Source organism: Ammospiza nelsoni, chromosome 1, assembly GCF_027579445.1.
Source record: "Ammospiza nelsoni isolate bAmmNel1 chromosome 1, bAmmNel1.pri, whole genome shotgun sequence".
Classification (NCBI taxonomy): Eukaryota; Metazoa; Chordata; class Aves; order Passeriformes; family Passerellidae; genus Ammospiza; species Ammospiza nelsoni.
The window spans coordinates 7,309,398-7,321,893 of record NC_080633.1 but is presented as its reverse complement, the minus strand read 5'-3'; the positions used below and the strand labels follow the sequence as shown (position 1 = coordinate 7,321,893).

At 48.8% G+C, this 12,496-nt stretch overlaps 1 protein-coding gene across 2 annotated transcripts in view; it reads left to right on the top strand.

The window, feature by feature from the left end:
* The first annotated feature begins 5,107 nt into the window (after positions 1 to 5,107).
* Positions 5,108 to 12,496, top strand: part of KMT2C (lysine methyltransferase 2C) — a 187,666-nt gene continuing 180,277 nt past the window's right edge. For both annotated transcript variants that reach the window (XM_059469749.1, XM_059469741.1), the window contains exon 1: positions 5,108 to 5,347. In XM_059469749.1, coding sequence (XP_059325732.1) covers positions 5,172 to 5,347 — 176 coding nt within the window. In that variant the 5' untranslated portion in view covers positions 5,108 to 5,171. The remainder of the gene's footprint in view (positions 5,348 to 12,496) is intronic.

Genomic DNA, 12,496 nt, shown 5'->3' with positions numbered 1-12,496 from the left:
ATCAGAATATTTCACAGAGGGGAGCAGGTGAGAGAACATCAACTAGAATGAAATGGTTTTTCCTCGTGGGCTGTGAATGTCCCCAAAGAGAGCAGTGAGATGGATTCTAGGCAAACTGGACCTCCACTATGTGCACTGCTCCAGAGCCCCTGGTAACTCTGGGATTCTCCAGCAGTCTGGGAATGCTGCTCAGGATGAGAACTGAGGCTTTCCCCCCACCATGGCAGCAAAAAGCATCCCCCCAAACTGCTGGGAAAGTCCCCAGTGCTCAAGGAAGGGTGTGTGTGTGTCTCATACCCACTGCCCAGGCTGGGCTGCTGCCTGAAGTAAGGCAGATCCACGAGATGACAAGCAAGCAAAACTGATGAAAAGAAGAAACAAACATTTCAAGTTTTAAACTAGGCTTCCACAACACATTGGTTAGCATATGACAATTAGCATATGCTAACATTTTTTGTAGCTCAGCCAAGTTTAGTACAAATTAACCAGTAGTCACGTATTTGTATGATGTAATCCTGATTTTGTCACTTGATTTAGGCTTTGTCTAGAACTCTTTTAAATTATCTTGGTCTTGGTTTTTTATTACTGAAAAAAAATCCAGTAATTTGGCTATTTCTGGACTGCTTGGGTGAATATAAATGCAGATGTAAAACAAATATCACAGGCAGCTGATGTGGTTGCTGCACTCAGCTGCCCCTGCACCTTCATCCTGAAGTTTGCTACAAGGAGAACCAGATGGGATGTGCAGCAGCACCAAACTGTCTGCACTTTTCAGAGCAGCACATTGAAGTAAGCAGATGTTGAATACAGTCAATTTAGCACAGGGTAAGACAAAGTGGTTCAATATACTGAACATTTGAAATGTTAGCATGATGCTGATGTAGCTTAAATGCAGCTTTTGTGATAACTGGACGTTTCTGCAATGGGAACACGAGTGTGAAGAAAACAAAAATTAAACTTTTATTTGGTTTATGTAGAGTGATGGATGATCATTAAACTGGCAGAGTTCTGAATAAATGTCATAAACCAGAAAGTATCTGGATCCCATTTCTGATATAATCCAGAATAATTTTCTTATTATTTATGTTCCATACACCACTTTAGTTGTATAAAGACAAAATTATATTTACATTCCAGTTGTCATTTTCCTTTAATTGTAACAGAATAATTTTCCTTAACTAGCTGATTTCAGACAACATCCTGTCTTCAGCTTCTTCTGTTATGAAAGTATTTGTTATTAAGCACATTGGGACAATTTAGGATGTTTTGAAGTTAAAACCACTAGCATGCCTTGTTTAATCAGAACTGCAAGAATCTCACTTACGTTTCAGAAACAATTCCAAAACTACAGAAATGTTTATTTTAAGGAAGGCTAGAATGTAAAATTCCAGTTGAAAGTTTCAATGCTGCCTGCCCGTGACAGTTTAAAAAAAAACCAGGTGTGTCAGCTCACCTGAGTTAGTTTACAATGAGCTAGAGGATCTCTTAACATCCAGTAAAGCAGACAACCTGTTCATTCAATATTATATATTTGCTCCAAAAGCGTGTGTTTTCCAGACAGCGAAAATTTATAATAGGTGGTTAGTGTGGCCAAGGTATAAACGTAAAAATTTTCCTGACAGAACTGTTCAAATATCCTGAATCAACAGAGCACTCCCACGCTGGATTTATGTGCGGTGACACGTCTCCCAGCTCGTCCCTCTGCCTGCTCCGAGTGACAGCAAACAGAGTTTGCTACAACTCCATCTCCGCCTCAGGTTCCTGCTCTCCAGCCTCTCTCAGTCCTGCTCAGCTCTTCACACCTTTGATTGCCGCGGCAGTGGCCGCAGCCCTTCACAGCACAGACCTGCCCAGCTGTGTTCGGACACGTAAGGAGATAAGGCACAGCAGCAGAACTCATGGGCTACGTCCCTAATTCTCTCCTGTGCTAGACCACACTACACCAGTGTTGACTTAGTTCCTGCCTCCACTCCCATTTTATATTGTGGTAGACACATATACACATAATTAATGTATTAACAAAGAGAAAAAAACCTAAAAATTTGAATTACATGTTTTTGTATAAGACACACATCCCGAAGCTCAACCACTGGAGGTGATCTAAAGGTATTAAAAACATTTCCACGGGGGGACTGGATGAACAATGCGGGGACAAGTGAACCCAGAGATTTCTGGGATCTGCCAGGGGATGTGGCAGCTATTCCCCACACACCAAGCAGTTGATGAGAGCCCACGGTGTGCTCACATGTCACAGCTCCAATCAATCTGCGCACGCAGAGCGGCTCTGACACGTCCGAGGCTCTCCCAGGCCGTGGCGCATGAGCGCTGGGTGGGCTCACGCACAGCCAGCCCGTCAGGAGATGGCCATTTGTGTCAGCAGACCAGATGGCAACCTGGCACCTCCAGCAAATGCCACACCAGCCATCCCACTGGGCAGAGGCACTGGCCTCTTCCTTCCCTCTCCCTGCCCTTTTTCTCTCTACTCCACCCAAGCCTGGGCCTGTGTAGCATTCAATGTTTTCAGTTAAATTACGCTCACTTGCCTGAGTTAACAAAATTTGAAGGCACTTTATTCTGTCAGACAACATGTAAACACATTAAAATCCCGTATCTGAAACTGTATGAGCAGTATACCCATGCTGTCATTTACAGACTTCATAACACAAACATTTTACTCAAGATGTATTTTTTTATTTGGCATAAATGAGTACATCTTCAGTGAGAGGGCCAAGAAAGCCATACCAACAATCCAGCTGCTCTCCTTGCACGGTTGAACAATAGGGATGGCTCCATATAATTTTATATGTATGTAAGTGGAGACAAATGTATTACTTTCTAATGTATTTCATACATTATAGGAAAATGTCACAAAGGTCTATTTAATTACTCGGAAATCTAGAAAAGGAATCAACAAAGGTTTTTTTATGAAAAGGTTCTGAACAAAACAGGCCAGCAAAAGTCCTATTTGCCACAGCACACCATTTAATTCTGTATTCTGATGCTGACAAGTGAAAAATTGGGGAAGGAAAAGCAGTGTAAAGGTATGGATTGCTTTGTGTTTATTTTTACTTAAAAAAAAAATAGCTACTAACATCAGCTCTCCTTCCTTCTTTGTACCTGAGTGATACCCCAGGTCATTTTATCAACTGGGAATCAAACAGAAACCCAAAGGCCACGGGTAACACGCTCCCGGGCTGTGTTCAGTCGCACCCTTGGGGCTATCGCTCCCCACCACGTCTGCAAGTCCGGCGAAGTTCCCGAACCCGCCCGCCAAGCGCGAGTCACCGCCGCGCTCCTCTGTCCGTGCGCGCCGCTTCGTGATTCAGCATCCGCGCCCCGACCCGCTCCCTCCGCTGCGGCCCCGGCAGGGAGGGAAGGAGGGAGAGCGGGCCGGGCTGGGGCCCCGCGGGGGCGGCTCAGGGGTGCCCTTGGGGCGGGGGCCCCGGGCCGGCGGCCGCGCTCCGCTGGAGCCGCTCCCGCCGCGGGCAGCGGAGCGCGTCGGGGCAGCGCCCGGAGGAAAGGCCGGGGGCGCGGCCGCTTCCTCGCCCCGTGGCCGGACTTTTCTCCGGCTGCGAGGCCGCGGCGCTCCCCCGCCTCCCCTCGGAGCCCGAGTCCCCGCTGGCCTCCGGGACACGTTAAATCCCGTGTAATGAGGCTTAACCCCGCCCCGCAGCCGGGCGGGCAGGCAGCCAGCCAGCCGGGCCCCTGCCCGGGGAGCCCCCCCCCGCCCCGAGCGCCCGCAGCTGTTCCAGCCGGAGCTGCTGGAAAGCGGCCACGCTCCCCAGACTTTGTCTCCCTCGCACACAGCGCTGAACTCTGCTCCCTCCCTCCTTCCCATCCCCCGGGGCGCCCGCGGCTCCCCCCGCCTGCACCGCCCCGAGCCGCAGACGCGCGGCGGGGGGAAGGGGAGCGCTCCCGCCGCCGGGCTCCGGCCGCCTCCCTGGGGGCTGCGCGGGGCTCGGGGAAGCGAGCGCCGCCGGGGCGGGCACCGAGCGCTGCCCCCGGAGCCGCGTCCTGCGGAGCGCAGCCCGTGTGCGGGGAGCGGCCGCTCGCAGCCAGGAGGGGCTTTTCCTTTTCCACGGGGAAATAAATAAAAAGAAATAACAAGGGCGGGGAGAGGGTGGGGGAGCGCTGGGGCAGCGGCCGGGGCGCGGTGCGGGGTGCGGTGCGCGGAGCTCCCCGTGGCGCCGCGTCCCGTCCGGACCCCGCTCCGCGGTTTCCCCGCAGCCCGGCGCGGCCCCAGCCCAGCCCGTGAGGTCGGCGAGGCGGCGGATGGGTGTCTGCGCCGGGGGACGGGCGGTGGGCGGGCGGGGCAGGCGCAGTGTGGGGCCGCGGCAGGGGAGGAGGAGGAGGGCGGTCGGTCGCTGTGTCTATGTGTCGCACTGGCGGGGGGGAAGGGAGTCGGGGAGGCGGGGGTTACACACCAGGGCAGCGCCGGGATCCCTTCTCCACCCCGCGGGGAGGGGGCAGGGCGCCGCCTCCTCCTCCCCCTTCCTCCTCCCCCTTTTTCACCCTTCCTCCTCCTTCTTTCCCCAAAGTTAAACTTCCTGCTCCCGGCCCGGCTGGGAAGGGGACGCGGAGCCCGGCCGGACTCAGCCCCTCGACACACACAACAGCTGGAGCTGTCAAAACTTCCTCCGCTCGGCCTCGGCCCCCGCCGCCTCCGCTGCCGCCGCCCGCTCCTCCTCCGCCCCCGGGGGCTCTGCGCGGGGGGAGGGCGCAGGGCCAGGGTACAATGAAGCGGCGGCCGCCGCAGCCGGGCAGCGCAGCAGCCGGAGCCGCCGCCAGCGCCCGGGGCCTCTGAGCGGGGGCGCCCAGCGGCGGGACCAGCCGCGTCTCTGTCGCTCGCTCTCTTCACCTCCCCCAGCCCCGAGAGACCCCGCCGAGCCCGGGGAGGGTGTTATTGTGTGTGAGACCCTTCCTTCCGTCCTCTGCGCTTTCTCTTCGCCCCCCCCCCTCCCCTCCTCCTCCTGCTCTCCCCATGCTGCTCCCCCTGCTACCTGTGCTGGTCGGCGGCGGCTGAGGCCAGCGATGCGAGGCGGAGGTGGAGGAGGCGGAGGTGAGGAGGAGAGGAGCCGCGGGAGCAGGAGGAGCATCGGGATCCCCATCACCATCCTCATCTTCATCCTCATCATCATCATCCATGTGTCTCTCTCGTCCTGCTGACTAGGATGTCAACGGAGGACAAGAGTCTGGTGGTGGCGGTGGTGGAGCCGCCTCAGCAGCAGCAGCAGCCCCCCGAGCCTGGAGCTCCCCCCCCAGCAGCAGCAGCAGCAGCCACAGACAAAAGACCTAGGGGCCGGCCTCGCAAAGATGGCGCTTCCCCTTTCCAGAGAGCCAGAAAGAAGTAAGTTCAGCGTTTGTGTGTGCGAGGCAGAGAGGGGCCGGGGCAGGCGGCCAGGCGCAGGCAGAGCTGTCAGTGGAGACTCGCTACTCGTCGCCCCCTCCCTCTGCCTAATGCCATTTTGAGAAGGGCCCTTCTTTCTTCCCTCCTCTCCCCTTTGCACTTTCCCCTCTTCCTCCTCCTTTTTCACCTTTGTCTTCCTCCGCCTGCTCTCCCTTTTCCACTTTTCTTTCATCATCCCTATTCCTTTCTTCCCCTCCTTCTTCGGAGTTTCTCTTTAGCTCTTCCCCCTCCACCCTCTTCCTCCTTTTCCCCTCGCCTTTGCACCTTCCCCCTTCTTTTTGGGTCCGTTCCCTTCCAGGACGCTCGGCTGCTTTCAGCGTCGCCTGGGTACTCCCTGTGCGCTGCCGGTAGTTCCTCGTCGCTTTCCCTCGTTATGCCCCCCCCTTCCCCTCCTCTTTTTGGGAAGGGAAACACGGTTCTCGGCGGGTGGCGGCGAGGACACCCCCGCACCCCCCGCGCACACGCAGAGTTGAGGCAGGAGTTTCTCGGCGGCGCGGGGGGAGCTGTCAGCGGCCGCCGCACGGAGGGGACGCGCCGGCGGGACGGTGCCGAAGCACAACAAACACACGGAGGGAGGGGGCGGAGGATGGCGGGGGGAGCCCGTTCCCAGCCGCTGGCAGCTCTCCCTTGGCCGCGGCCTCTCCCCGCCGGGGGCGCGGGCGCTCGCCCGCCTCAGCGCCCCCCCCGCCCCGCCGGGCGCTCCTCAGGGGCCGCCCCGCTCCCGCAGCCTCGGGCGCGGATCCCGCCGGGCCGGGCCGGGCCGGGCCGGGCAGCGCTGCCCGCGGAGCGAGCGGGGATGGCCGCGCTGCCGCTGCCCGGGGTGCAGGGCCGGGCTGCGCTCGGGGAGAGGCCCCGGGAAGCGCCGCTGCTGCGCTGGCTCCGCTCCCCGCGGGTTATTTTTGAGTAGGATGGAGCTTGCCATGGCATAGCTGATGGCAGCGGTAATAGGGCAAAGCTGGGCGGCACGTTTGGCCAAGGAACGTCGGGAGGTGACCAAAGCAGCCCCTGCGCTGTGCGCTCTGTCCCAGCCTCGGGGTTCAGAGGTTGTTCCCTTTGTTTTGGGGGACGCGCTCGGTTTTGTCACTGCCGTGTTTGTCCTGGCGCTTCCCTGAACGCCCACCCCAAACATCGCCGCCGATTCCCGTGCCGGAATCATTTCGGCTGGAAAAGACTTTTAAGGTCAAGCCCGACCATAAAGTCACAGTGGAAGTCCACAACATGACGAGGGATTCTGCTGGGCTGGACCTAACCACATGCGAAGACCGTGCATCTTTTATATGCGTTTGTTTTTACAAATACACGAGTATCCCAGGATAGAACTATCATTAGTTTGGGATACGCAATTTTTTTTGTTGTTGTCATTGATGGAAGTTTGCCTGCCAAGATTTTCATGTCCCCTCTGGTTCTGGGGAAGGTGTGTTGTTTACAGCTCCCTGTTTTCATTATCTTTTGTATTTTCCTGATAGAATTTTTAATATAGCGGTCGTTGAAAGTAGTTGGCAAACGTACACGTGGTGAAGTTCTTGCGTTCATCTCCTTTATGCTTAGCTTTACATACTTTGGTTTTATTTTTACTTAGAGAATCCAAATCTTGCATAGGAAACCATTGAATGTTTTATTTTGAGGGAAATTTTTCTCAAGAAAAATGCAAATTCACCTGAAATGTACCAGTCTGCCCAAAAAAACCTAAATAGTGTTACGTGTGAAAATTGACATATCTTGTTAGGCCAGTTTGAGATTGTGTATGCACTCTTGAGGGGAAAAAAGTGTGTGTTAAAGAGGTAATTCCTTGCCTTCAGTTAGGTTTTTGGTGTCATGGGAATGTTGTTGGCTAGGTTTAGGAAGAAATAAAATATTCCTGTAAAATATGAGCTTATGCTGACATGATTATAAGTGTTTGTGTGAAAGTGGGAAATTAAATTAGCTGAGACAAAAATTAAAATGAATCAATACTCTTTTTGTTCACATTCTGATTATTCCTGGCTGGCGTGGTACTCCCTGTCCTGCTGCATCTTTCTGCAAATCCTGTACTTTTGGTAAAGGCATTATGACATGGTTCATAAAGCTTTTGAAGCTAGGGTTTTGTAAAAAAATGCTATTTTCTAACCTGCACAACATAGGTGTAGACTGGTGGTTTGTAGTTGCATCCATTTTGGGAAGAAAATGGTTTTATTTTCTAAGTTTTCCTATTTACAAAATACAGATTACAACTAGCCTAGCAAATACAGAAATGAGACAAACTATTTTCTATTTTTTCCTTCAGAGTGCTTGGTCCTGTCTTCCTTTTCACTTGTGTGCTTTCCAGTTGGATTAATGTGCCTCATGTAAACCAGATAAAAGAGCATATGTCAGACCATTTTCTGTACTGTAATCACATGTCTAAATCACTATTAGCCAGTCAAATTGTTCAACTGCTTTATCCCATTATAGGAAATGTTCCACTGAATGTTCAGTCTAAATGCAGTCTAAGTAATGATAAAATGAAGTGCTCTGCATTAAACTGGCAAAGCCAGAATGGAATAATTCCTCAGCTATGGATGCCTCCATTAAACAGCAGTGCCATATTGGAGAGTGCTTTAGGTTGGTACTTTACCTTCTTTGAAGGCCGTGTTTTTAAGCAAATTTGATGAGTTTAAGCAGACAGATGGAGAACTGCCTTGAATCTGCTCCTGTGAGATGCCAGGGATTCTCAGCCCTTCCCAGGAGCAGGCTGATGTTAAGGGAGCAGAGGGTCCTTCAGCAGGACAGTGCTTGCCCACATCTCACTCTGCATTTTGCCTGGTTATCAGTAAAAACTCCACGGGTGCTGTGGGCACAGATAAGAACAGGGAACAGTGGAGGCTTCCTGTAGGTGAAGAGCTGGGAATCCGTGTTATCAATACCTGGAGAGAGGTACAGATGGTGGAGTGTGGTGCTAGAACGGCCTTTTATCCTTGTTTGAAGGATGTAGCTTCATGTGGCACTGTCAGGAGAGTTGATCTTAGGTGAACAGTTCATTTTTATTATTTATATTGTACTTGTGCCTAGAGGCCAGGGCACCATTACACTACACGCAGTACAAATGCATAAGCAAAGGTTGTTCCTGCACAAACAATTTCTTAATTTGAATGTAAAGATAAGGCAGTATGTAAATGTAAGAAATGTATTGGGAAAGCACAAGGGAGCTGTGAGAATGCTGTGAGCAAAAGAACATGCAGGAGTTGGAGTGCCCTGGCTGTCTCAGCATCGGGGGGTGATTCACAGGCATCCGACTTGGAGGGTATATTTAAAGCAGGGTGGCATTGTCACCCTGAGGATTTTCACAGAAAGCTGCTTTCCTGCCAGGCCAACACTCCTGTTTTCTTCCTTACATTTTGACAAGGGGATATCTGTACAGAGCAGCAACTCAAATTTAAGAGGTGGAGCAAGAACAGGCCATGCAGAGCCTTGAAATTTAGAGCAAGGAGGTTGTTCATGCTATGGTGCATCAGGAAGAGTACAGAGAACTGAAATCAAAGCATGAAGAATGAAGAAAATATTTTTGTAGTATTGCCTTTCTGCCTTAAAAGGTAGAAAGACTGAATTTATGAAAGTTGAAAAAAATAATAAAGTTGCATTACTAAAGCTGGGATGTGATGGAGAAGAAAGAAGCTTTCAGATGCATGGTTAAAAGAACTCTTGCTAGGGTTGTAGAGGAAACATGGAAATTAGGTGCCACCTCACTGTATGGCCTGAAATCTTGGGAATTTAACTCTTGCTTGGATTATACCTAAAGTTCCAGGGTAGGGACCTGAAGGATAGAAATGTGCTTGGAAAGAAGTTCTAGAGGAAGAGTTTTGTTTTGACTGTGCATGAACAACTGGTTGTTCATCAAAATGTATTACAATAGTATTGTACAGGGCCAGTAAACATTTTTGTAATAATTTTTAAGTAGCAAATCTTTGTTAATATCTACAGATTATAAGCAGCACAAACAGATGCAGATTCTTAGCAAAATTAGCAGAAGTCTCATTGATTATGACCCTTTATAGATCAGTGTCTAAGCTCACTTTAAACTATTTTCAGCATCCATGAGATCTTGATGTATAATATCAATTATTTTTGCAAATGTCTGTAGTTTAAAGCATAATATAATAATGGTTTCAAAATTGTGGAGAACATTTTGTGCATCCTTTTTAATTACTCATGTTTTAATTTCCATAGTAGTTTTTCATTATTTTGGCCAATGTGAGCTGCAGAAGGTTTTTCAAAGGCCACATGTGCAGATGGGTTAAGGTCTGAGGACCCTTAAGCATAAGTATTTCTGCCAGGAAATTATTATTTGAGATTTTTTTTATCATCACTTTAGTTGCATTTGCATTAGGGTAGGCCAATATTTAAAGATACCTATTCTCATTTCAAAAGAAGCTTGAAGTGTTGGATGGAGCTTTATAGCTCAGCTGTGTTTCTTTAGTTCATCACACACCTTCTGTGTGATACTTGTGTCTTTACTTGCCTGCCCTTTTCTCAATTCAAAATTTAACATTTGCAAATGTAAGATGTATGTTGTGTTGTAGAATAAAAACGTTCCTAAACAAGATCACAGTCAGGGGAGGTCATCCCTACCTGGCAGGACTGAGGTTTTTTGATGGACAAGCTTTGAACAGCTGTTGCACAGTGAAGGGTTAATGTATTAAAGCAAACACTGGCCTCTACAAGCCACGTGTATCAAACTGCTTGGCCAAAAGCCAGAAGGCACATAGTGGAACACAGAGTGAGGAGGAGATGAGGTGTGAGGATTCAAGTTGGCTCTTTGCAGAACAGGGCTGAGCTTTGTGCCATTTTCTTCAGCAGCCCATGTTCTGTGACTTCCTCCACAGTATTTGAATTACCAAGCAATTCCCCAGCTGCTTTATGGATTTTTTGCACAGGAGCCTGGCTCACAGTGCTCAGGAGATGAATGATATCTGTATTAATCTTCAGATTTTTCTGTTCTTGATAATTGCTTGTGTGATGAATAGGGTTTATAGAATTGTTTTACCACAAAATTATTAAAATACAGATTTATGTAGAGTCTTTACTCGTGTCTTAAGAGTGAGTGAAGTTAAGCTGAATGCTGGAAATAGATGTAATTCTGTCTGTTTCCCCAGTTTGAAACAGACTTGCTGTGAAGGACTCTTGGAGACTTTTTTTTTTTAACATTTCAGTTGTTAGTTTCTCTATGTTTGTATTTAATGATCCACTGAACTTCTGTAGCACTTGTCATGAGAGGACTTCCAAGAGCTGTCAGACAGATCCAGTGTGACGGCTGGCTGAAATCTCAGCATATTGGTCACCAGGAATGTCTTGCCCAGTCCCTTGGTTGCTGCTCTGAGCCATCTACACACCAGACATCTCTTCATCCTGTGTGCAGTGACACTGGAGACTTTTCCCAGCTTAAAACAATAAAAACAGTTCCATTTTCTTGGCTTTGCTTGTGGATTTTTTTTTTTCTTGTTAGCATGTTAACTCCTACTGACTTCTTGTCATTGTTCTTTCATAAGATAAGTAATTGGAAATGGACATTTCTATTCTTTGTCATCATTTCAGCTCAGAGATGGTTTTCCAAGGCAGTTGGCTTGCTGAGAATGGGTGAGCTCTCCCTTTCTCAGGTTGGAGTTGTTTTTAACTCCTTGCATCTCAGCAATATTGGAGGAGTAGCAGGGTTATGTATTACCAGGGAAAATAGAATTTCCTTATCCACCACTAATGATCACTCCCTTTTTCAGTGTTGTTATACACTAATGCTGTGAAATTAACTTTTCAATAAATGCTGTCATAGGTACTCTAAAATGTTACTAATTGCTAAATAATTAGGTGACTGACAATTCCAGGAAATATTGAAAGCTTTTCTCCTATGTTTAATATATTTGATCACCAGTTCTAACAATCTGCATGGTTCATATAATTTGGATAAATACAGGGGAACAAGATTTTGCTACTTTTTTGCTTGTAACTTGTACTTTTGGTAACTTGTACTGAATTCTGCATTTTTTGTTCTTTTTTTTTTTTTTTTTTTTCCCACCACTGGAAGGATGGCACTAGACAGTGCTGTTCATGCCATTCCTCTGTTAGTCAAAATAACTTTGGGCACTTGTTTCAAGAACTACCCTGAGTAAGTTCTTCTGAGAGCACTGGTGCTTTTGAAAGCAGGTGAGATAAAGCAGCAAAACCCTTAAAACCTAGAATATTTATTACTTAAAGAGAGTGAGTGTGTGGAGTGCATCAGGTGGTTATTTTCCCCAAACACCATAAATCTTCAGCAGGTTCTGGCAGCCAAAAGGAGCAGCAGCTCTGCCCTCCCTCTGCTACCAGCTGTTTGTTCTCTCCCCTGCGCTGACCCAGGCGCTTGTGGTGAGCTGGGCTGGGAAACTGAGCCGGGCTGGGGCTAACCTGGCAAAGAAACGTGTTTGTGATAGCCCGAGGGAGGAGGAGGAGGCCAGAGCAAGGGCCAGGCTGCTGGAGGAGGCAGAGCTGCAGCTCCTGGCAGCGCCGCCAGCCTGCAGCGCTCTCTGCCAAGGGCAGCCTTGGCTCCCTGGAATTTGGGGGATTTTGGGTTCCAGGCTGACTCCTGTGAGCTTTCCAATAGAGGAGGAAATATTCAGGAGATGGAGGTTTTTACAGGCTGGTTCGTTGGTTGTTCAAAAAGGAATGGTGGTGTTGAGAGGGTTCTTCACAGCATATAGACAGAGGAGTTGTTCTCTCATCTTCCTTGCCTCAGACATTGGCGTTGATCAAATGAGGAATTTCAGTTCTCACTTTGATCCTGGGAAGCATTCTTAAATTCAGTATTTAAAGCATCCTCCAAAACAATGTAAGTAAAATATTTTATGTTAACAATAATTTCTGGTATCCTTGAAGCTCCTTCCTACAAGTATATCAATATATAGGCATTATAATGAAATCAAATGAGGTCTTGCTTCTTTCAGAATATTTTCACTTTTTTTTGGGGAAGTATTTTTACTACTAAATCACACGTGCACCCAATCCTATTGCCAGCCATTCCCATATACACTTATAATTACTAATTTTCAGTGGTGTATTTATCAACATTCTAATTGCCTTTCTTGAAGAAACTGCTGGAAGTACTAT